We start from the raw sequence: 27,398 nt of genomic DNA, 5'->3' as shown, positions 1-27,398 counted from the left end.
CTCCGTGCAACTTTCAAGGATCGTAAGTACTGGTATCATTTAAATCTTTTAACAACCCATTCTCGATTAGTAAGTTGATGTAGTATTGTTACTATGTGATTATATCATCTTTCCAAAGCATATAGTTACAGTACTTCTTTGCATTTTGCTCCTTTACTATATAGCACATCAGCTTTGGCTGAATAACATAGTCATTGCCACTCGCCGTACCCTCTGACGTGAGAACAGAGTTGCCACTACTTTTTATCCAACCTATCTGTGTATATATCAGTTGACTCCGATTTCTTTAAGAGTCTTCATCCCGGCGAAATTAAAATACTGCTAATTTTACAGTAATTATGTGATATCTTCCAATAGATAAAAGATAATCGAAATGTGGAACAAGAGCGCCCTGACAATATTATTTTACATGAGATACCGTTATCACGACTCACTTATCTGGGTTCGATTTCGAGCCATTTTAAAAATCGGCATTTATTTTCGCGTTTCTAAACGCCTTAAAACGGAAAGCCACTAAGTGACTTGTGATAACGGTACCTCACACAAAATAATATTGTCTAGGTCGCTCTTGTTCCATATTTCAATTATCTTTTATCTATTTGAAGATATCACATAATTACTGTAAAATTAGCGGTATTTTAATTTCGCCGGGATGAAGACGCTTAAGTATTTTCAGAAGCTTCGTACAATTGATCCGGTCGAAATCTTTTGGCCAGTCGTTGAAGCACAAACACAATTCTTCCTTTACATCAAGAACTCGTCCTGATATAATTCTCATCAACCCAATAGCATCTCTGGTGCCTTTTCTTTTCGGAATACAAATTGGTCTTCTTCTAACATCTCTTCTATCTTTCTTTCCAGCTACCTGTTCAGCAGGCCCGAATCCGGGGGATCTAGAGGGGGGGGGGCGCTAAATTTTTACTGATCCTCTAAAATTTTCACGGTAGGCTTGCAAATGTGCTATAATATGGTGGCCGGGCTCTCCCTAAATTCCACCGCCCCCTTCCTACATTTTTGGACTGTCTACGGGCCTGCTGTTCAGTATGCGTGCAACAATCTTTCCAGTGTGGGGAATAAGGCTAATGGTTCTGTAATCGCTGCACTTCTTTGCTTGCTTTTTCTTGGGCAATGCAATCATTATAACATCAAGAAAATCCTTTGGCCATTCTCCACTCAGGTAGATCTTGTTAATAAGTGAAGTCGGTACGTTCATTGCGTTGTCTCTTAATCCCTTGAGCAAATCTACTGGTATGTCGTCTTCTCCAGTGGCCTTTCTTCTTCGCACGTCTTTCATTGCTTGTACTACTTCACTTTTCAATACATTGGGTCCTTTTACTTCATATTAAAAGAGGAAGCTGAAGATCGAGAAAAGTGGAAGAAACATTTCCAGGTGAAAAAAAAACAGTTAGTCCCAGGACATTATTATTATTATTATTATTATTATTATTATTATTATTATTATTATTATATATTATTATAATAATATAATAATAATAATAATAATAATATAATAATAATAATAATAATAATAATAATAATAATAATAATAATAATAATAATAATAATAATATATATTATACAGTATATCCAGGGATCACACTGACCTTGAAAGTCAGGGAAATTGGTATATTTCACAGAAGATTTAGAAAGGTGTTAAAACTTCAAGCTTTGAAAGAAGGAGAAATGAAATCAAAACTTCAAATGCTACAGAAGAAAGTATTATAATATATATTTACTTGTTTATCTTCATGAGTGCATTCAGAATGCCGAGATATTAAAGATGTTTATGTAAAATTATAGTTTGGTAGTAGTGTTTTATTGTATTTCAAGTACAGGAAGTTTGACTCATAATAAGTATTTACATTAATAAAGTAAGCTTGTACTCTTTATCAAAAAATTAGAGCGTTGAATGGATATGGGGATGGTGGAGTCCAATTTAAAAAAAAAAAAAAAAAAAAAAAAAAAAAAAAAAACACCTAACCATGAGTAATAGTGCTGCGGGTCATGGAAAATTTACATACTCAATTATGAACATTCAGAGAAATCATTACCAGAATTTCAGTGCGAACTCTGATCTGGATTCCCAAGAATATTCAGATGTCCCAAGGATAGGGTTCGTTTTCTCCCTTATCTCTTTCTCTACTAAAACCGGAAGTGATATAAATCTAATCTACTACCATTTCCGGTTTCAATATTGATTCTCATAGAACGAAACCTTTTAAGATAAATCAGGAAGTCGTTTTTGATATGGATTCAGAGATTCAGAAACAGGTTCCATCTCCGAACCGTAACCCCTTATTGAAGCCGGAATTGAGATCCATCACTTTGGGTTTTAATATTCCTATAATCCTAATAATTTGGAACTCTAGTGTAGTTTCAGAATGGGAAAAAATCGAAAACCCACGTACTTATTTAAAGAGTATGGATGGAAAAAATGAAATGAAATGAAATCTTTTAAGTTTTACGTCCCACAGTTATGCCGTCTAGGCTAAAGGAGACGGTGATGATGAGAAATGATGGAATAAAGAAAGTGGAAGGGAACGAAAGAAACCAGGGAAAACCACCGTACATGGTATTTGTCCACCACAAAGCTCACTTGGGCGAGCTGGGATCGAACCGAGCCCCCTTTGCCAGAGGTGAACGGTCTACCACTGAGCCACCGTGACCCACTAAGAATATGGATTGGATTAAGTATGTATTAATCAAAGCATTTTTTTAAAAAAAAAAAGAAAAATACAAATGTTTTTGATATCTCGTACAAAAAATATATAGTTTATTTTGTGTGTGATTAACATTTTACAATGGTACGGTCAGTTGGAATACAAAAGGTTTGAATGCATATTCAGTAAATTAAAAAAAAAAAAATGAAAAGAAAAGAAAAGAAAAAAAAATAAGCCTTGAAGGTAGTAAAATAGTTCCGTACTCGGCCGTGATTTTCTAATGTCATTTGTCTTCTACGGTTCTCTGCACTTAATGTGAAAATCGTGTCATGTCTTTATTAATAGTAAATAATAAATGACGGATGAAGTAATTGTTTTCCAGCAATTAATTTTTGAATTAGTATTCGGCTCTTATCAAATGTTGTTTACATACACGCAGTATTTATTCTTGGGACTTCAAGTAGATACACAATTTTACTTCCGTCTAACAAAGCTAAAAGAAATATGATTACTCTTTTTTTTTTTTTTTACCTCTACATGCATTTGATATGATTGTGTACTACTTTTTTAATTTTTTTAAAAAATATATATAATACAGTTTCTTGTTTTAATTCAGTTCAGTGACAATATGTGCACTAAAGCACAGTATTTTTATATTGTTTTATATTGCGTATTGTTTAAGTTTGAATTAAAGTGCTATAAATATTAACTTTTATTTGAAATAACAATACTGTTATATAGCTCGTTCAACCCGCTTTGCTGGGATCAGCTCAAGAAAATAAAATTCCGATTGAAAATTGTTTTAAGAAAAAGTTAACAAGAAGATAAAGCGAAGACATAAATATAAATGATCTAAAATGAACGATATGAGTGCCGAATCCATAGTTTTCGGGGCTGCTGAGACGAACTGTCACACTTCCGATGCCGTTTAAATCCAAATCCAGCCCTTTATGCCCAAAATGAAACTATTCTCCCCATGCGGAGTACGGTTATTCTGCTTATGTATGTATTTAACAATTTATTTTGAAAATTATTTGCAATATAAAGTCTTTATCAATATTGAGTGAGTTTGAACACTGGCGCAAATCCCGGGGGGATGGGGGATATGTCCCTTCCAATCTTGGAACTGGGGGGACTGTCCCTCCCAATAATCCGATTTGAAATATGTTTTTTTCTGGGGGGGGGGGAAGAAATGTGATTATTTGTATCCGATTGCCACAGAGGAATCTGAGATGAAATTGATGTCCTCTGAGAATAAGCCTCAAATCTACCCGTCTCACAGTGTTGAAGACAACTCTGCTCCCCTGATCCTCCACAGCATTGTTTTTCAACTTAAAGATTTATATAATATGGGGACGGTCTTTCCCGTCCCCTCCAATATTAAAGACAGATTTGCGCCGCTGAGTTTGAAGTATCTTCTAACCTGAAATCTACATGCTTACACTCCACGTATATGAAAATTAACTATTGTAAAATCTATTATTAGAAAGAGCAAACATATAGTGCAAGATATGGCATCAACATCCAGAACCTAATCAATATCTGAGCTTGAGGTTTGTACTTCCGGGTGCAAACCCCTGAGAGAATAAAATTGTAGGAGCTCTGTATTAATCATTTCTGGAAGGAACATATCTTGTTTTTTCCCCTAACATTTGAGGTATATGCTGTATATCAGCTCAATGCTACGATCTTTCTTCTCGACAACTGCTCACACAGAGAAAAATCCGTTCTCCGGACAGCGGTATATTGTACAAACATACGGTATCCTCTTGCTTACTATAGAAATCAGTACGGAGCATACGTTATCCGTATGCAATATAGGCACTGCCCTTAGATGTTATATCATGCCGTTGCAGGATGTATGGCATCTAACAGTTTTCCGTATATCACATGCTTATACTTATGTTACCTTCGCCAGCTATATGTTATATACATCCATTTGTATGAGAGATCCTGACCGCCTGTATTGTTTCATATGGAAAGTACGTATAAATGGAACACTTATACGGAAAGTATTATAAAACATGCGGTTTCAGTTATACGTCTGTTGTACGTTAAGTCCAAAAACTACAGGAATTACGCATGTAACCTATCTTTTTAAGTACGCCACCTACAATTTTTTTTCTCAGTGCATTTTCTTTAAATCTTACGTTATTTACGACTTTAAACATAGATTTTCCAAAACAGGTATTAAGGTCGAAAATCGTAACTTACTATTCTATAAAATGATTTTACACGTTTGAGAGTGTTAATGTTCCTTACGCTTAATGCGACAGTCGGTGGCCTTCTTTAAGTAATGTAGGCTATAGATAGTCCCAACATTAACAGGCCTGAATTACGGGCAATAATTTCGTCAGCATGTGTTCCTTCGTAACATAGTCAATATGAATGCTTAGCGCTTTCGCCTTTGCTTCAGGAGCACTGGGGAGCTCCCTCATGACTATGTGGATAACGTATACGCCCTTGGCGTGGGAGATGTGGGTTCGATTCCCGGCGGGAGCTCATGTGGTTCAAATCGCACGTTAAGCTATAGGTCCACGTCTGCTGAACGGGACACTATACTCAATTCAATTCAGGAATTCTAGGTTTAACCCCAGTGTGAATGTCTTTGGTTCGGAACCAACATTAAGCTGTTGATCCATGTTTCATATAGCCTCGGTGTTTGGAAAGAAATGTGAAACTTCTGACTAACCAAATTTCGTTAGCAACTTATTTTCACATGGTTGCACTACTGTATAATAATATAACTTATGGAGACATATAATACTGTGTAACATATGGAGACCTAATTTTAATCAATAAAGTCCTTAACGATTATATTAAACCAGTGTATCGATATTAATTCATTCTGATGAATCTTCGTACATATACACTAATTACATTAAATTGAATTAATAATTTACTTCTTATGTATAATATTCCTACTTGCTTTGCGTCTGTAAAAATAACTGCGAACATGCGATTCCCTACCGGAACTATTTGCATGATCATTGATTCAAAATGTAAACTCAGAAATTGGCTATTTTTAAAACTTGTTATTAATTTTTATATGACAGCTTAGACATGCCATTTAATAGCAAGTGGTGCAATAAATCTATATGTAATCGTTTGGTTTGCACATAATACATAATTAATACACCCCCACCTCCAAATACACACGAATTTAACTAACAAGTTTAAAAGCAACAATGAAAGCGACTCCGCAGTAGAGTGCCTATCCCTTCTCTTATAGTCTATGAGGTCCTTTAAATTTTCTTTTTAGGTTTGAGGACTCCTTTCACTTCAGAAATCATTGAAGAGGTCTCATCCCAGCGAAATTAAAATACCGCTAATTTTACAGTAATTATATGATATCTTCAAATAGATAAAGGATAATTGAAATGTGGAACAAGAGCGTCCTAGACAATATTATTTTGGATGAGGTACCGTTATCACAAGTCACCTAATAGCTTTCCGTTTTCAGCCGTTTAGAAACGCGAAAATAAATGCCGATTTTCAAAATGGCTCGAAATGAAAGCAGATAAGTGAGTCGTGATAACGGTATCTCATGTAAAATGATATTGTCTAGGGCGCTCTTGTTCCACATTTCGATTATCTTTTTATCTATTTGAAGATATCTCATAATTACTGTAAATTTAGCGGTATTTTAATTTCGCCGGGATGAGACCTCTGAAGGTTTACTTATCTTAATGCAGACCATTGGTGACCAATTATAATGAACCCGATGGCCATAACCCTGTTTACTAGTACCTAAAAAAAAGTTACTTCCTTTTCTCTTTGTTACTTCTACCCTCCCATGCACCCAATAGCAACAATGCATATTCAGGAACCTCACAATTTCATCCTTGCAGACCCACACGTTACGAGCGGCCCGAAGACGTTCGTAATTACTTAAAAAGGTATTAATGGAAGAGGCCGAGACGATCCTTTTTCTTAGCAGCCCCAGCTATAAACAATTTCGCCAATATGATATATGGACGTAAACTACAATGTGTACCCTCAGAAACATAATCTCTATAATCCAAAACTAAGCTTTCCTGTAAATAATGGGTAGAAAAAATATTCTGTTTCGAAGAAGAAACTAGGGTTGCCAGCTTTTTGGTAAAAAATAAGAAGACTTTCTGAAGACCCATGGCTATTACGAATCAATAAAAAGAAACTCCTAAATTTAAAACATTTTATTGCACAAAGCAGCTATAAAATAATTGAAGAGCATAGAGATTCTATTTAAAGCGTTATTTACTCTTACTTATGGCTGTGCAAATGGAGCAATGTAGTATATAGTGGTTATTTTTAACGAGAGTAATACACTGAGAATACTCGCATTGGAATCGATATTAAAACAGACCAAGGCGAACTATCTCTCATGATTTCCAAGGCGTCGAGTAGATCGCAGTCGACATGTTGGCCACCGTTGTTATACTGTATAAATTGAAGGATGGTTCCAAAATATAGAAACATCCAAATAAAAATGGAATCGTGTAGAAAATGTGAAATGGAAGCCTTTGGGTATGACATAGGGGAGGAACCAACAAATAGAGCACATCAAAGTCTCAGTACCCACTACGTATTATAAGACGTTTTTTAGATTTTCGTTTTTTGACATTTTTGTATTTCTTCCTGTAAAACCTTTTGTAATTTCTATGTATGACTTAAGGTGTAATTAAAAATGTGTTAAAAGTTGACTAAGAGACGTTGGTGATTTGTTCATTGTAAATAATATATGCAACCGAAAATATATAATTTTTTCGTTTTTCGTGCTATTATCAGCTGTTATAAATAAGCAAAGATAATGGCAATAACAAATTGACCAAAGACAAACTTAGAACAATACACCAACGATCATGTTATGTACGTAGTTCTGAGTCAGTTGCATTTACATTGTTAAGTTCGAGACTTTGCAAATGAATATTTGATTTATTAGATAATAAACACATTCATGCCTAGCTCGTCGCACTGCAGAGAAATATATATATATAAAATATAAATTTAAGGTTTGAAACAATACGTGACGGATCTACCTTTTTTTTTTTTTTTTTTTTTTTTTGTCTGGCTAGTGAGTCAGAACTGTTTAATAACACACTCTACGAAACCTTTCCTTTTGGGTTCACAATTTGACTTTTGAATTACTGTACTATTTACTTATAACCATGGGATTTCTTTTGAAACGAAATCTTAGCTGTAGATATAACCACTTCCAGTTTCAAAATTGATCCTCATAAGACATGAACAGTACCGAGAAAAAGTTTTATGATATGTGGTTCAGTGTCAGAAGAATAGATTTCTTCTCCGCTTTTATACCTTAATTGAAAGTAAAACCAACCCGTAGTTTCACAAGAGGAAACGAACTCACGTAAGTGTCAAGTCACAAACTATTGTTCAGTTGCCCAGTTATATATCAGTTGTATTGCGCGCGGTGTCAAACCTTTGTTTCGTGCTACCAAGTTTTCCCACATTGGTTCACATGGGAGTTCCATTCCCAGATAGTCCTTTATGCTCTGAGTAATATAGTAAAGTTTTGAAAAACAAATTGTCTCGTGTAGATTAACGAAAAAATCCATACGGAAAGTTGTACTTAATAATGCAGACTTCTAGGTCTCAGTTTCAAACAGTGGTTTACGGTTAATTAGTTTAATTAGTTAACTATATCACAACCATAACCATAAACCACAATTATGCGATTGTTTTGCAACTGTAACGTTGAATTCACGCTTAAAGTTGAAAATCCAGCTGTAAAAAGTCTGTCAGTTTAACCCTTAACGCACCAAGCCTAAATCGTCAACGTGTTTACCAAGCTGGGGTTTTCTAGGGATCCCAAGTATTATTTTAATTTCTCAACTTATTTTTATTTTTATTTTATTTTATTTATTATTTTTTTGCGCTTTTTTAACGAACGTATCATTGATCTAATTATGTAGCAGATATCCCAAAAGGATGCAGCGCACATATAAAAATCGAGAATAAATTAGTTCTTGTAATTGCAGCAGTATCACCAAATATCACCGTCTGGGGTCCCTAAAGGACCCCGCTTGGTGTGTTAAGGGTTAACGTACCACAATTAGGCTAAGGGAGACGGATAATTAAGGCAACTGAATGATGATGGAAGAATCGGTGGAATGATGATATAGGAGAAAACGGGAGCACCTCGAGAAGACCTATAGACACTATGTTTTTCCACAACAAGGTTACTTGGATGGGATCGAACCAGAGACCTTACGCATGAGAGGTAAGCGCTTCACTACTGAGCCACCTTGCTTCCCCTTATAAGAAGCTTGACGTTCAAAATCATGTGTTATTGTGTTTTGCTATACCCACAGTTTAATTTCTCTGTCATGAATGTCAGTTCTTGTTTCGTGTGCTTTCACAAAATCTGTCAGTGTCTTCTCTAATTATTTTCAAGGTACTTTCACGGTCACCTCCGTTTTGAGTTGATTACTAAAATTGTTTTGACTGTGTTTCATATGAAAGGAAACTTCCTTATGACTGTGTACCAGGATGTTTTTCGCTCGTTTCCTTCGGCTTCAGCATATCATGTATAGTCAGCTACGGCTTTTGCTGTCTTTCGTCGGTAATTTTCGCATCTCCGTTTTGACGTCCGGATAGTCCGGGAACATTTGAGGCATCAGCTACCTCATCAGCAAAAGGTCACGGCTTGAGCGCTTTGATGCCTAACGATTTGTGTGGCGAGTTGAAAGTCGACTTGTTTCCTCCTCAGATTCTTCATCTTACTTGAATTCCCTTTTTTCGGAAAACGTGATAGACGTAATCACGTTGTCGTCACCCTCGTGCTTTCCAGTGATTATTTTGGATATAAATATATTTTGCGATTTTCTTCTCATCACGTGTCGCATCATTGGAAATCTTAAAATGATTTTTTTTTTCGCTCATTCTTGTTTCGGTTTTCTCAGAATTATTGATTTCTGTAACAATGAAACTTTGCACGTGGATTAGACTTAATTTGTTAACCATAAACCAGTGTTTAAAATTGGTCTTTATCTGCATTTGTAAGATTTGTCAAGTTTTCAAATCGATTTTCTCGTTAAGCTACAGGAGATAGGTGTTTTATCTTTACTATAGTACATAAATGGTTATTTGGAAAACTATGTGGCTTGGTGATACGCCCTTTGTAACTTGGTGAAGTTCTCGTGTCAGTAGTAAAACGCTCTGGTTCTGGTAGGAGGGGTTCCTGGTTCTAATCCAGGACATTTGAGTATGACAGAACAGCAGTTGATGGACAGCATCGTATCTGTTTTTTTTTTTTTTTTTTGTTTTTTTTTTTCGAGATATCCTCGATTCTTCTACAATGAAAGATTCTACAAATTCTTCCATAATCATTCATTTTTTTATTAGTCATCCCACTTTTAACCTAAATGACATATCCGTGGACTGCGTGTGTAATTAAATTTGTTACTAACTTTGATTTCAGTGTGTTTGTATTTGTATTTATTTGCATCCTTTTGATTATACAGAGTATAATATAGGACTTGTCATGAAGTCGGTACAATAGGTATAGGTACTACTAGGTACTTTACTTCTGTTATATCCTACCTTGACATTGAATTTGATATTGTGGTACTTGCAGTTTGTAGAATCTATCATAGCATGCTTGAGAAACTTGTATAAACTGATGTAACTATTTAGATTCCTTTCTTATTTTACTTTAACTCTTGTTTAGATATTCGTCTGTTGAATAAAAACAATGTTGCATATGGTAATTGTAAAGTTGTTTTTTTTTTTAAATGAGTTTCTGGACTTACATATTTTTAATTTCTCTTAGTAACTTGTTATACATAAGAATGCCAGCATAATTAGGACCTTTCTTATAAATACATGTATTGTGGGCTATTAAGAGGCTTCATCCCGGCGAAATTAAAATACCGCTAATTTGACAGTAATTATGTGATATCTTCAAATAGATAAAAGATAATTGAAATGTGGAACAAGAGCGCCCTAGACAATATTATTTTGCGTGAGGTACCGTTATCACAAGTCACCTAGTAGTGGCTTTCCGTTTTCAGCCGTTTAGAAACGCGAAAATAAATGCCGATTTTCAAAATGGCTCGAAATCGGAAGCAGATAAGTGAGTCGTGATAATGGTATCTCATGTAAAATGATATTGTCTAGGGCGGTCTTGTTCCAGATTTCGATTATCTATTATCTACTTGAAGATATCACATCATTACTGTAAAATTAGCGGTATTTGAATTTCGCCGGGATGATGCCTCTTAAGGAAAAAATTCATTTATTTCTGGTGTCGTACTCGTGCTGATCGCTATGTCGAGCAGGGACATGCCCTAGGTTTTTCTTTACAAATAACAGCAGATGGAAAATGTACAGACAAGGTAACGGCAGTATATTGAGTCTATTTTTTAATATGGCCTACAATGCTCATTATATTTTGATTTGGTAGTTATTCTTACAATCCTTTTTTGTAACTTGAATATTGCTTTACTTTTAGATGTGTTTCCCCAAAATATAATTCCGTAACTCAATATCAATCGAAACAGACTAAAATAAATTACTTTGAGTGTAAGAGGTTTAATACGTTAGAAAGTATTTTAATTGCATAGGACACTTGACTTAGCTCCCCGGGATTACCGCTACGCGCAAATAGTCTTAAAGACGAATGAGAAAGCCGTTTCATTAAGAATGTGAATTACAGAATAAGAAAGGAAATGAGAACGATAGATCAGAATATCTGTAAGTAGGACAGGATTAACCAATCTGGAGGCCCGGGGCTAGAAAAAATATATATATGGCCTATACTGACTTCAACTAATACATTTATGTGAAAATACAGTAGGAAAGTTAGGGAATATATGTAGTTCTACGACTTGAACCATGCCATGCATTAGATGATATTATACGTAATAGAACTTACCAAATAATAATAATAAAAAGCATACCCTATTGTATAAACGTAATAATTTTTTTTAAAAAATGATGATTGTATGTTGTATGATTCTTTTTAGACAGCCAGTTGAGACTGATCAGAGTGAAAGTTCCCATCCACCTTGAGACCCGGGTCTACAGCTTTCAATTAACCTGGCCCTGTCTGTAGGAAACCATCAAATGCATTTTTCATCACAAGGGTCGCAAGATGTGATTAGTAATAGTCTTTCGTTGTAGGTCTAATTACACTATTATTATTTGAAATGAAATGAAGTTAATTTTCGTGTTTAACTTCACACGGTTATGCTTGCTTCTTAGACTAAAGAAGACTGAATTAAAGAAAGATGAATGTAGTGAATAATGGTAAAAGAATGGTGAAATGAGAATGTAGAGGGAAATGGGAAACCCTAAGAATACCATGGGCACGATGTTGTACAGTCACGAAAAAAAGTATTCTTCAGTTGACATTTCTTTTCCTAATAACTCAACAATAAATTAACGTATTAGAATACCGATTTTGGCAAGTTGTCAAGTTACAACTATTCTAAGGATAACAACAAAGAGATCCAAATTAATTCATTTGTTCCCGAGTTATTGGCAAAAGAAAATTTGTCAACTGTCAAATACTTTCTTTTCCGTGTGTACACAAGGGCGCCAATGTTTCTGTAAATTTTAAGGGGGGCATTCAGATGCAGAAGGCATAAATGAGGATTTTAAGACAAATTGCATTCAAATTGTGCCAAATATTGTATATTCTTAAACACAATAAGGGGGGTCCACATCAGCTTTGGGGGGGGCCGGGCCCCCTCGGCCTCCCCAGGATCGGCGCCCTTGTTTGTACACCACAAACGCACTTATTCTCAGATCAAACCAAAGCTTCGTCACTCGGAGATGAGTGCTATATAGGATATATATACTTCGAGAAAACCAGAAAGTAATAATAACTTGGATCAATATATTTCGAGCACATGCACACAATGTTCGTTTAAGCATTCACGATGCATTTTATTCTTTAAAATAAATCAATATGTTGGTCGAATATCCAGTAAAAATAGAAGATAAAATGTACCTTTTTAAAAATTAATGATTATAAAATAAATACTGTTCGACATGTACATATATAGTCTAACGACATTGCGAACCTTATTGTTTGCACAATTGTTTCTTTTTCACAAAATCGTGTACATCTGAATTCAACTAGACAAAAATTATATATGCACTATATATATATATATATATATATATATATATATATATATATATATATATATATATATATATATATATATATATATATATATATATATATATATATATATATATATATATATATATAGTAAAACCTGTCAACTTGGCCGCCTCTCTAAGTTGGCCACCTGTTTATCTTGGCCTGGTTCGTCTTGAACCTGCATTTTCCCATAAAACACTCGTTACTTATTACTAGAGACCGGATGTTAGGCAAAATGCCTATTCTTTATTATTAAAGATATGATCAAAAATAACGTTTTAAAGTTTATATGGGGGTTTATACTTTCGATTTAAGCCAATTTTATTTTGCCTATTTTGACCTTTAGTGCCTAAACAATTGCTTTAGTGCCTAATATTGCCTATTCTATGCATTTTTCTTCAAAATAAGCCTTCATTGGGAAAATATATAATTTATGTAACATAAATAATACACACATATTAAGTGTTTGTAAACACAAGCACGTGGTACATTACGATATATATACATGGTGAACTTCAAAGATGTGCACATACTTCGAGAGGTGATTAGTAATATCAAAAGAAGACAAAATGTTTTCTTGTATTTTGTCGAATTCCGTGTCTTGTACGACTGACAGAGTACCAATTTGGTATTGAAAATTGAATCCTGACAATTGGAACGGAACCGAAAGATGTGCACATACTTTGAGAGGTGATTCGTGACATGAAAAGAAGAAAAAAAAGTCCTCTTGGATGTCACGAATCACCTCCCGAAGTATGTGAACACCTTTATGTCTCGTTCCAATTGTCAGGATTCGATTTTGGATTCCAAGTTGACCCCCCTGTCACTTGTACACGACGCAGAATTCGACAACATGCAACAGGAGTTTTTGTCTTCTTTTGATGTCATGAATCAGCTCCCAAAGTATGTGCACATCTTTCAGGTTCACCCAGTATGTATGAAATGCATAACAAGCTTCGTTTTTATATATACAATAAAAGAAGATATTAACAAACAAGTATGTTTCTATATTCTTTAAACATTATCTATGACTTGAATCTATTTTTTAATGGTATTGAGTATTTATCTTCATTATTTCGAGTTACATTTTAGTGCCTATTTTACTGTCTATTTTTTTAAATTTTTGGTGCCTATTTGCCTGCCTATTTTCCAGGTTTTTAGTGCCTAAACATCCGGTCTCTACTTATTACTCTGTAAGTTAGCCACCTGTCTATCTTGGAAGTTGGCCACATTGAAGCAATGTTTATCCTGTGATGATAATGATAAATTTACCTACGTATCTTGGCCACGAAAAATACGTTTTGTTATTTTTCTTAACTCTTTCGTATTTCCATATGAGAGCCAAGTATTCTGTATTTGTTACTGGAGACAGAGAAGCATAGATTCACACGATTTAGTCTTGGAGGTCAATGACCAGAACATTACCCTGACAAAGGGGTGGTGTAGAAAGATGTGAATAGGAAAAAGCACATACAGAAATTCAGGAAATGGTTGTACTTATTTGTTTACCCTGTCTGTTTTGGTAAAACCATTAGCTACATCGGTTCTTTTCATCATGGGGAGCTTTAGTAATTTCGGAAAACTCTCAAGGTTAAAGCTAACCATCTCAATTGTCATCTATTGGCACCTGACTGCTTGTCGATAGGTAGAGTAGGTTTTGAGATACGAATTCCCGTAAGATTTCCTCAAAATATCTTTCGCTCCAAGGGAAACACTTGTAGCGCATTAACAAGAGGTAGTTAACTACAAAATTAGAATGTGAATATGTGTCAAAAAGAATAAAAGACATAAGTTTAGAATGAACCACCATAAGTAAATTTTTTTATTAATAACTGATTTGCAACTTTTCAAAAGGTATCTACAGAAAATATTTGTCACTGCCGAAAAAAAAAATCATTAAACTGCATATAAATTATTCAATTTATAATTTTGATTTTCTTGTTTGCAATTTGAATAACTCAGTGTGCTACAATATCAATTTCAATAAACTGCGTGCATATGTTTCGATTTTATAATTGTTTGTGCTATTATATTTTCAGTCCGAATAATTCAGTGTACCAGACTAGTTTTCAGGAAGAGAAAGGTACACATATTAAATATACCGCAGTAATTGTTTTCTAGTATTGGTATTGTTATGATTACTCTATATACATTATTTAAAAGTAGCCGTTGTGCTATTGCTTATTAAAATTATACAATCAAGTAATACTAGAAACCTATTCTAAAAATACACGAATCACACTTATTTTATGTAAGTTGGCCACTTTTCAATGGAACCGATAATAGCCAACATAGACAGGTTTCACTATATATATATATATGATAAATAACCATTGCCTTTATCAGACATTATCTGATATGCATATGTAATGTGTCTGATAAAGGCAATCATAGGTTATCGAAACTGTGGCACAAGGCTGTTAATATAAGCTTTTGCTTTTGTGATTTAATTTTTATTTAACTTAGTTCCAAAGCTAGAATGAACGATATGAAAAATAAACGCATATCATACACAGAAAATAGCACCAAAAAATAAGTATACTTATAAAATTAATTTCAATTCATTTAACTTGTTTTAGTATGCGGATTATACGTTGTTGTTACAAGGAAGACGAAGTGTATTTGGCAAGAAAGTGACAATGTATGCAATATACCGTAAACTATACGTTCGTGTATATATTTTCAGAGAGAGAGAGAGATTTCTTCGCATTCTCCCGGCATTTTTTTTTTTTTATTGTAATAAGTGAACATCAAATTAAAAGAACTTTCATCAGGAGCATACAATATTTATGATTAGCTTATGTTTGATTATTTAAAATTTTCATTCGAATGTTCAAAGTTTTTGAAAGCAGCAGTTTTATTTTACCTACTTAAACTATAATCTTTCGGGAATTTAATTAAAATGTTACATAATTTTTAAATTTCAACTTGATATAAAAAAAGAGAGAATCTGTGATAAGCGATTATCCTTTATTAGATTCAATCTGTTGCCACTCTTGAAGGAAAACAGGCGATAAAAGTTATAATTGTATCGTTACAAGCTGAAGGAAGAAAATTTATAGTATGTACTAATTTTTGCACGCAAGGATTAGTACATAGTTTAAGTTTTCTGCCCTTAACGTGTAGCGATTTTTTTCTTTTTTCGGTGTGATTTCCTCCAAGAGCTGACTGGATTCAACAGCATTTCTGGTGTAGGCGTGCGCAGGGGGAAAAAGCGAAACAAATGCCACTTCTATTCACTCGGCTTACTGGAATCTAAACAGCAATTTTCCTGTTCTTCTTTCCTCTCGGTTTAATTATACTAGGATGTATCAACTAAACATTGTATTCAGGATACATTTTCATACGCTTGAGATAGGTAATTTATTTCGATTACTAATGTCCTAAAAGCTATTTCTCCACTGAAGAAAAAAAATAAAATTCTGACTATTTTAGTGCAGTCATACTTGTATATAATTTCACTGAGTTGTCTTTGAAACTTTATGTAAAATCTTGTAACGATGTAAAAGCAATAATTTCACGAGAAAGTTCATAAGATTTATATGGAACCATATAAGGAGCAAGAGCGTCGCATTAAACTTGAAGATGGTCTAAAATTCAGATCTATTAAGATATCGTATGTTACGTTAAAAAAATATAGGGTTATATTAAAATTTCAGTGAACTTCAAAACAACTTTTTAGTAGCCAAAAAATATGATAAATTCGTTTTCCATAGATCGGACTTGTACTTTGAAATATAATACTACTATTAATAAAAGCTATGTTTCTTGCTAGAGATCCTGGAACTGAATGTCTCAAATGTAATCATAGAATGTTCAATACATATTACTCTGCTTGCCAGTAATCGTAGCCCTGACCTGTATCCAGAAAGCTTTTCCCTTTTCAGTTCCACTCTATTTTCGAGAGTAATTTGAAGTATTCGAAGAAAAAAATAATTTGAATTTTATTTGCTTGTTTCCTTTCTCTTCCTCGGTACATTTTTGAACTGGCTACCAGATTTTCCCTAGCTCCTCCGTGGCTAAGCGGTTAGCGTACGCGCCTTTGGCGCGGGAGACCCGGGTTCGATTTCCGGCGGGAGCTCATGTGGTTCGGATTCCACGTTAATCAGTAGGTCCACGTCTCATATAGCCTCGCTGCTGAACGGGACGTAAAACTCAAAATCAATCAATCAGATTTTCCCTAGGTCTTCAAATATATTTTCGTAGTTCACTTAATTGAGCTTTTGTTAAAATCACTATTAAAAACATGATAAATAGTATTGTCGTATTGTCAACGACTCCTCTGTATTCATGGATTGAAGAAGAAAATTCTATTATCTGCTTTGCAGTATTCTCTATATTATTTCATTTTCTTCCTTTCAGCTGCAGTTTAGGACACAATACGCGATTATTCGTTTAAAAATATTATGAATGCATTTGTTCATTGAAAAATGATATATAATACTACATAAGATTTATATGGAACCTTCATAAGATTTGCCTTAGTGATGCCTTCATAAGATTTATATAATACTTGAAAACATTATGATGACCATACGAAACATGTTTTGTTCTTGTTTACTTACATCTTTCGTTTTTGTTTCTCCTTTCAGTCTGGCAACAAGAAAGAAGCGGAGAAAATAGTAAAAAACGTAATCAAGATAGTGATCAAATTGGGAATATTGTATCGCAACGGACAGTTCACGGCAGAGGAGTTGAAATCAGCGGAACGTTTCAAACATCGATTCCATTCCATGGCGATGGCGATTATCAGCTTTTACGAAGTGGACTTCAGTTACGATCGAAATTACTTGACCCAGGGACTAAATGAGTGTCGAGCGGGTCTTAAACAACTTGTTCAGAATCATCTCACTGACAAATCGCTTGCCAGAATAGATATGGTGTTTGGTTTCTTCTCCAACCCTCAATTTCTGGATGCAGTGTTCAAACGGAATTCCGAATACAGAGAGCACCTGGGTCGTATTGTGAATGATATGAACAAAGCATTGGATGAAGGTGGAATGTAATTTTTTTTTAACTCCAAGATAATTTTAAACTAGCACCTTCTGTGTGTGTGTGTAGAGACCATTAAAAATGAACAAATTTCCTGCACTTTTTTTGTTTGCTGGACATATATTTGTGTACATACTTAAAAGCCATACCTTTTTTTTTTATTATTTGACCAACGTAGTATTTTGGACTACCAGTGATGCTTGCTGACTTTATTTTGTTTTTCGAAGTGTGCGTAAGGGAGATATGTGCATTCCCTGTTTCTTTTTGATTTGTGCATAAACATTTTATTTTTTATATTCAAACCCTAGACACCCATTTTCTTGCAAAAATAAATGTGCAGTGAAATGTTAAACAAACATTGTTCAGGAAATGCCGTTACGAATAATGTGTTAATTGAACACATTACACTTGTTCAACAATATACCAAAAGCCTTAAAAAGAAAGAAAGAAAAAAACTTTCTAGTAGATTATGTCTCATGTCAAATTTAACAATAATATATTTGATGTTAAAAGTAAAGCTTGTAAATTTGTTTTGTATGTATAGCAATATTTATTACAGGGGTTTATCTGGAGCAAATATATATTGGTATATATCACTGGCGCTTTATTTTAAATTGCTATATTTTGTTTTATTTTATTGTCACAAGTGTAAATAAATTGTTTTGGCAATGTTCTACAGAAGATCAATGATAATAGTTTTTGAATTATAAACTATCTGATAAGTTCTTTTGATTTGGCAAAGTGAAGTTTTGAGAAGCTGTAGATATAAAATTGGTTGGTTTGTTTAACAAATATTTGGAACATGCATATCTTAAATTTCACAGTTTGAATGGAATGTTCTAGGGCTAAAATGTAAGTATTAGTTTATTTATTTAATTTTCTCTATACTTTTTGTGACAAAAGTAAGCAAATGTTTGTACCAAATATTAGTATTGCAGAAAGGATGCTTGTCAAAATCTTATCTATTTCAATGAAAAATAAGCAGTTTTAAAACATTAATTTTTGTTCAAACATTCGGAAACAACAGTTTGTAAAGTTTTAAATAGATTGTCATCATTACTATGATAATTTCAATACAAACTTGAAAGATTATTTCTAATTTTTGTTTGTATAACATTACTGTTGAAATTAATATCATAAATTGGTTGATCTGACCTTTAATAGCATAATGCATCAACTGCATTAATGCAAATATGAATAGATAGATAGATCTGTGTACTATCCTTAATACTTTTGTTGCATTGTTGACTACAAGATTTTTTTAAAAAAGGCCTTTAAACAAAGCTTGAAATGTATGTATACTGGAAGGAATTCTGTATATTGTTGGATAACTCACAGAATTAAACCACATGTATACCTCTTTATATTATTTTTTAAATGAGTTGTTGATAAGTGGTAACTCAGAAAAGAGTATTCTAGATATTGGGTTCTTGTTTATAAAAACAATTAGAATAAACTATGATTTTTTAATAAAGAAATGAAAAAGAAAAAGTATATTAACAAGTTACAGTCTCATATCAAAAGCAATTTTAATTACTGAGTAAGATTCAACTTATAATGAGTGTTCAATAGTAAGAAAAAGTTAAAAAAATAGCAGTATTGACATAATGTTATAACAGAGGACTATATTTCAGAAATGCGTGTTCTAAACAAATTTGACAGCAAAATTTTAGAGTCATTAACAGATCAAAACAACCATTGTACTAATCACATAGATAGGAATTTCACGACCATCCAATCTTTTGCTATAAAATGGATAGACAGCTTTGTAAATATATATTTAAATTAATATCTGTGTATATTGAACGTACTATAGCTGTTGTAGGCTTAATATATATATGAATATCCATATATACATAAAAATTAAAACAAGCACACACAGATCATACTCATATGTACATGTTTTAATGTATTGAAATCATTTTAATATATATATACTCTATGCATTTTGAGGAGAATATTGAATTTCGCCTGAATCTGCAGAAGGAAAGCGAATCGTTTAAATAATTCGTTGAAAATGTGAAAAAAAATTCTTTTCATGTGATTGCGCTAGTCAACATAAACATATATATATGTAAATGTTTGCTTCAAGTCATTATTTGGAAATATGCATATTATATTAAGCAAATTTCCAAAAATTTTTCTAAGTTTTAGAAAAACTTAAGCAATACTTTGATAAGAAACGTCACTAGGTAAATTTTTATGTGGCAATAAGTAAAGCAGTACAATATTTTATTGTTGGAGACAAAGAAATTGTGTTTTAATATGAACATCGTACAGTCGTGTTAGGAAATGATTGACGCGTATATGGTTGTTCAATACAATCTTTGAAGAAAAGGTATTGTCATACTTTTAGAAAATTGTGGGTGAATAGGTTTTGTCTCCTCTGTACATAACAAATAAGCACTAAAGGTAAAAACTTATACTTGATTACAAAAAACTAAATTTCTTGTGTTGTTATTGAATATTTTCTGCCTTTTTTGTGTGTTCAGAAAGTAATTCTAGGAAGTTGTGCTATCGTAACAAAGAAAATAACTTTTTTGAACTTTTTTCTACGTAGATGTTAATTACATAGTTTTTTTAAAAATAAATAAAACAAAACTATATTCAGATTCCTTGATTTCGAACCATGTCTTTGAAACTTCATGTTGCGTATTACATTTGAGCATTTTGTATTTAAGGTTTCTTCTTAAAAGGTTTTTTCATTACCCTCCATTTATTCTGAGTTTATTTTCGATATGACGTAAATAGAAATGAGTTAAGAATAATATCTGCCAAAACTCCTATTATAAGTACAAGTTATTCTTTTTAAGTTCTATATTAAGAAACTCAAATATTTTTCTGGTGACCTTACATTATACATTTGATTTAAATTTTGCCAAAACCAAAAAGAAATAGAACCACACATGAATTTTCCTGACATATTCTAGAATTGTAGACCAACTTCTTCAATAAATTTGTATTATACTTAGGAAAGGAGGAAACGACTTTTTTTTTTTTTTTTTTTTTTTTTACACAGCAGATCGTCTATACGTGCGAATTCTATAACACACAGAGTGAAAAAGTGACTAACTGGACAAGGATTCGAAACCGGGACCTCCGGCATATCGTACCGAAACATGGTGGTTAACACATCGGCACGGTATGCTCGAGGTCCCGGGTTCAAGTCGCGGTCCGGTCAGTCAGCCGCTTTTTCCCTCTTTGTATGTTATAAATTTGTATTATTTTAGACTGTTTTGAAGTGTGTAACTTAAATTGTACGTTTAATTCAATTCAAAATTTGACTTCAACTCCTTACAGTTTCAGTTTTGAAATGAGTATTGTGGCTATAAATTTGGGGGTCTAAATGTATTGTACTAATTATATATATGTGTATGTATAAATTCCGATTTAAGTAACATTTCTACAAGTTCTTAACTGAAAATTTAAACTTTTGAGTGTGAGATGATTATTACCATTATTATTATTATTAACAGTATTACCATTATTATTATTAAAAGTAGTTTTATCATCTTTTCTGAAGATGGAAAAAAGTGATGTTCGAGAAAAAACTGTCAGTGCGTTTCAAAAATTCCATTTTTTTAAATTAATAGTTTTGATTTCATCATCTTTTTACAATTTTATTAGTATTTCATTATTTTGTAATTTCAAAAGTTTTGATGTACGATACTTCGATTTTTCTTTTATAAGCAAACATGCTACATTTGTTCTGTGCTGTAATGTATGAATCTGATAGATGTAGAACAATATTACGAACAAACTTATACACTACAAGAGAAACTAATTTACACATCAAGAACACAATCTTCAGAGATTATTTTACAACTTTCTGTTATTTAGTAGCAGGTTCCATACATTCATCAGTTCATTTTGTTTGGATATCAATTTTATTGATATTTGAATTGTATAAGTATTTGTAAAAACTTGACTAAACAACATCTGTATGTTTTTGTGATACAGTGTGAAAATTTTTAGTTTGATTACAAATAACTGTAAAACGAATGTAGTTGTGAGAATTGACAATTTATATGTACATAATTATATATTGTTAGAGTGTAATGAATCATTAAAAGAAAAAAAGCTGTAGTTCACTTCTGTCAGAATTCCTTTGGAAAATTTGAGAATTGTAAGTTCATAAATTTTCTTCTCATAACTTTTTGACATTTTTAAAGCACACATTCTGTGTTTTAAGTTGTGGAAGTTAGAACTACAGAAAGAAAGAAAGAACAGGTAAAGATGAAATCATTATTTTTTTTAGAGTTACGATTAAAAAGTCCAACCACGATAAAGCCAGCAATGTTTTTGGATAGTCAAAACATTATAAAGTTATACTTAGAATTTTTGAAAACAAAAAAAAGTAATAATAATAACTAATAAATCGTCGTATAAAAATATTAAACTTGATTACACTTTGCCAAAATTAGGAGCAGTTTTCAAGGAAAATAACAACGGAGAAATAAATAACAATATAATGAAAAGAGAATTTCGATGATAAATTGAAATGTTAATTATTCATATTAAAATGAACTTTTTAAAAACTGTTTCTCCATGTATTTGTACGTCAAATAATATTGCATATGTCAGTGCTTCATTCCTTATAAAATTTCATCTATCATAATGTATCATACGTTTTTACAAAGAATGCCATTAAGCATAGCACAATGGAATAAGCGGAATTTAAGAAAGAAAATAATAAAAACTTGAACGAACATTAAATTAGACATCCTTATGCGAAAGTAAAATTTATTCGTCAAATTACTTAGGAAATAACATTTTGACGTCACTAATTTCCCCTAACACTTGCTAGTCATATAAGCACTCCCACCATATTCTAATCTTTTATACACTATCGTATTAGTAATTTTACACTCTCCGTATTTTAATTTTATTTATTTTTCGTATCATCTTAACAATTTAACGAATTTCGAAAGGTTAACAACTGCAAACTAATTCCCATGTTTGGGAAAGTATTTCTTAATATGGTATTATTTCTCAAAACATATGTAAGGTATTATCAGTTATCTTGTTCATTCTTTGTGAGGTATAAGATACACACACAGCATTTAGAAAAAGGAAGATGGTTGGTTTGAATTTTAATCATACTATACGTGAATGGAAGGAACATATAAGGTAGAAACATGTACTTTGGTATTTGTAGTAATATAGAAGTTTTTAAAACGGAATTAATGAGACGAATCGAAAATAATGTTTGCTTTCCTATCAATTCTGTTTTGCGTTACATTACATGTACACATTACAAACTGAAAATGTACTTCATCGTTTTCTTTGTTCTTCGTGTTTATTTACACATTTCTTTTAAAATTTAGTGCTAGAATAGTTCTTAAATCGTTAATCGAAGATGAGGCACATTTGGTTGATCGTTGTTATAAAGGTAGATAAAAAATATAGCATTTCTAGAATCTGATTTATACATAAGCACAGTGACAAGGAAAAACGAACCAAAAGTAATGCAAGGCTAATTTTAAATATAATGTGAATTATATTTGTAACTTTGTACTAATCTGTGAATAATGCACATTCTGTTCGAGAAACTGTGTTACTTGCTTACTTTAAAAGAAATTGAAACGAACAACTATGGAAAATTTTATTCTAAACGTTTAATGATATTATCTAGAAATAGGAAGAATTAATTGTAGACATAAGTTCATAACTAATTATCGCTAAAAACCAGAATAAAGAACATTCTTGTTATAGATCTTTTATTCCTATAATATCAATGTATAGCATTTTAAAGTTTATTTGGGTGGAAAAGTAAACACAGGTTTAAGTAAGACGAGGTGATGACATACCAAATAATTTTATTTTCAGGAATAAGAATTAACATTGGCTTCAAAACAAGTAACATAAACTGACTACACTGCAGTCTCAATTTTTGACATACGTTGTGATTGCTCAATTATTTTTTCAAACATTTTCTTAACCGGAGATACATAATTTTTACAAATATGACTATGAGCATGTCAGCTGTGCTGACAAAATGGTATCTGGATTAAAAGATTACTGTCAGTTAAATAAAAAGGAAGACCTTAAAAAATGTTTCACATAGTTTGTAGCATATTACGCTCAACTCAGATAGACAATCTAAAATTATTGGCAGTAACAGAAGTAGTTTTTTTATGTGTATGTTTAGAAATCAATACAAAATGCTTTTCTAAGGTTTAATTACAACCAATTACTTTCGATTGAGTTTTTTTTAACGTCTATCAACGCAAGGACAGTTTGTCATTTAACTGATGAAGACTTAAATTTAAGAATCCAGATAACTTTGCGCGTAATGTCAATAATATTTTAACGAATAGAATAATATGTGATTATTGAAGTCAAAGGAGAAGTACTTTCTAATTTTTAATACAGTAATTTAGCATTTTCAAGGGTAATTATAATTTTTTATCTGGTATTAAAAAGTTTCTTTTTAAACACTTTACACTATACAGTAATAGAGGTGAATAAGAAATACAAGGAATTATATTTTTAGATATGGGTAATTTTCAATTTATTTCAATTAATTTATGAATGCATATCCTTCAGCCCCTCAAAAGAATTTCCACTTTATGAATATTACAAAATCAGATAATAACATTATACATTTATTTTGAAACTTTGTGCTATTAATACATAGAAAGTATAATCACATGATTTTTTTTTTTTTAAAAAATCATGTGAATTCGTGGATTACTAAAAAATACACTGTAGAAACAAATCTCATCCAAATATTGATATTGTAATCTTCTAGTTTAGTTAATTTTAACCATTATAAATCTCGAAAATGTTAAATTACTCATTGGCTCATTTTACGTAACAACAATACGTACAGTTTAGTTCGAAAATTACTTGTATTGAAAAATTTAAACACAGTGAAATGGAGGATATTTTATTTCATAATCAGTGTTATTAGTAGGAAAATATGGCATGTAATTTTCTCTCTTGTACCATGGCGGCGACCACAATTACTTTTAAACATAGTTTAACTTACTTTTAAAATAACATTTAAAAACAAGTAAAATCTTCGAAAATTTCCTTTTAATTCACACATGTTACACCCACAATAATAACCAATTGCTAGTACTGTTCATCACTGACAAAATAAATGAGTCTTACGTTGTATATTAATAATTAAAACTATTTCATTGACGCATAGGCGCTCATAGAATTTTTCTCAGAGGGACAAATTAATGTTGAAGACCAGTACTCAGTAATTATTATATAATTCCACATTTATTACTTTATAATACAGTACTATATACAGTGTCAAGATTCACCCATTTAAAGAACAAAAAAAAAAATAAAGTGAGGCGGAGGCGGTTAATTTCTACAGGAAGATTCTTCGAACCTTCGAGCAATTTACTTGTCGAACCTTAAAGATTCAATTCAAACATTATTCGTAAATACTTTTTGGTATTAGTAAGGATGTCACGATTTCTTTTTATCTTGGTCCGATAATACTTAGACAGTATGCTTATGTGGAAGATGATAACCTTTGTTTGAAGTACATTAGATGTATAAGAATAGACAATTGTCTCTGTAGGTTCATTTTTCTGTGCATTCATGCCTTGACGATGAAACCTATTTTGCATTATGTTAGATGTTTGCATATTTCTTGATTCCACTGTCTCCCCTTTCCTATTTCAAGTTTTTGCATTACTTGATTTTGCTGTATCTCTTTTTCCTATTTCAGTTCTTGAATAAGATGGAACTAATTTAACTAAAATAGTATATCTCAATGTGGACCACATGAATAATGATAATATTGAATGTTGTACCGTATTAGCTGTGAATACTGTAACACTTGAATATGTGTGTGTTCAGTGTGGTTTATTAAAACAAGAAGTATTAACTATATGCGCTAGACATGCAGAGCTAATTCCACAGATCAAATTAATGATAATGCTAGGTTAATATTAGTGCTTTATGTGAATAAAACGAAAGTGATGATAAATACATCGTGACAAACTTGCGAGCTTCAGATTTTTTCACCTCATAGATATTTAGATGATGTACTAGTTACAGCCCATATAGCACACTACGTCCCTGGGATGTTCCATTTTGATCCCACTCATCCCATTCGGTTCCCGGGCCGGGATTATCGGGACAATGAGAAGACATCCCATGGACGTCCTACATGGGACGTCCTGAAGCATTCCCACGTAGGATATCCACGGGACGTCCCAGATGGGACAGGAGGTCCGAGGGAAAACCAATAGACGTCCCTTCGTGGTCCCGTTGAATATCCCGTATCCCGGGATATTAGCGGACATCTGGATCTCCCGCGGAAATCCTGTGGATGTCCCGGAAGCACATTCGGATAATCTCGGGATGTCCCGTCGTCCGTTGCGGGCTCAGTCTAGGACATCCCGTGAACGTACTTGTGCTATGTGGGAAGTGGGTGTTCTCAAGGTAGCGACATGTGTATATATAGCATGACACAAATGGGATATATATTTGTGCCATTTATTCAAACCGGTATGTGTGGCATAAGTAAATTTGTTTGAAAATATCTCTTGAGGCCTATGTCCATTGTTGGAGCAAATTTGATAAAGGATTGGAATATATTCTAATTGCAATTTAGGTCACGAAAAAAAAATGTTGGAAAGAAAGGTGTAAAGATTTTTTTATGTATAGATTTCATAGCTTTGTCACTTTCAAATTCTAAAATAGTAGTCCTATTTGAACTAACATATTTTTATACACAACAGTCTGAGAAAGTAGTTGCAAAGTTTTGACTATGTTTGTACCTGGGACAAATTTAACAAGATCAGTGTTTACATGGAGTTGCTCCAGAAATATCAATAGAGTCAGCTTGAATGTACTTATCAACAATAAAATGAGATCATGATATGTATATATCGTAGAGTTCACATATATTGTCTAACATAAATATAAGATTACACAAAGATGATGCATGTTTACGAATTTTCTATATTGTGAAAGATATATTGAAGCTCCAGCATGCAATATAAAAGGCCACATATAGTATTACTGCCAAATATGTATATTTCACAACATATGAGCACTTGAAAAAAACAGTTTGCATGGGTAATGCTCAACACACAAAACAATATTTCGAGTGGACCATTTGTACTCAATTATTTTTGTAAGTATTTTGTACTTACCGAAAAAAAAACCTCTATGTAAATGAAAGAGGAGAAAAAAATAAAAACAGCAACAAAATAATGTTTATATTTATCATATTATCACAAGAATAGTGTTCAAGATACTCTAGAATTTTGTATACTATTATCTTCTTACGAATTCTGTGTCTCTGTTTTTTAATACTGTGAAATACAATACTGCTACAACCATTATTACTACAATAGAATTGTAGTTATTGCTTGATTAATGTTTCCTTGTTAGTAAAATGATAGAAAGTGCAACCTTTCCTCTGCAATAAATGTTTTCCAAAACAAATAATCCTCATGTTTTCTTTGTTTAACTACCATTTAAGGTAAGGTCTACAATTTTCTGATAAACTTTTGGTTATTAACTAGGAGATAACGCAAAGAGTTACGAGGTGTATTCAAAAAGTATCGAAAATTTGGTTGGCGAAAATACATTTATTGATTTGGAAATCCGAAACACTCATCCCCTTCAAAGTAGTTTCGTTGTTA

At 32.5% G+C, this 27,398-nt stretch overlaps 1 protein-coding gene across 4 annotated transcripts in view; it reads left to right on the top strand.

Annotated features, from left to right (window-relative positions):
• Positions 1-26,837, top strand: part of sigmar (Tumor necrosis factor alpha-induced protein 8-like protein sigmar) — a 349,328-nt gene extending 322,491 nt beyond the window's left edge. For all 4 annotated transcript variants that reach the window (XM_081733677.1, XM_081733676.1, XM_081733674.1 and 1 more), the window contains one exon: positions 17,373-26,837. In XM_081733677.1, coding sequence (XP_081589803.1) covers positions 17,373-17,786 — 414 coding nt within the window. In that variant the 3' untranslated portion in view covers positions 17,787-26,837. The remainder of the gene's footprint in view (positions 1-17,372) is intronic.
• The last annotated feature ends 561 nt before the right edge of the window (positions 26,838-27,398 follow it).

This window comes from Thermobia domestica, chromosome 12 (assembly GCF_964235325.1).
Source record: "Thermobia domestica chromosome 12, izTheDome1.hap1.1, whole genome shotgun sequence".
NCBI lineage: Eukaryota > Metazoa > Arthropoda > Insecta > Zygentoma > Lepismatidae > Thermobia > Thermobia domestica.
This window is presented reverse-complemented; position numbering and strand designations above follow the sequence as displayed.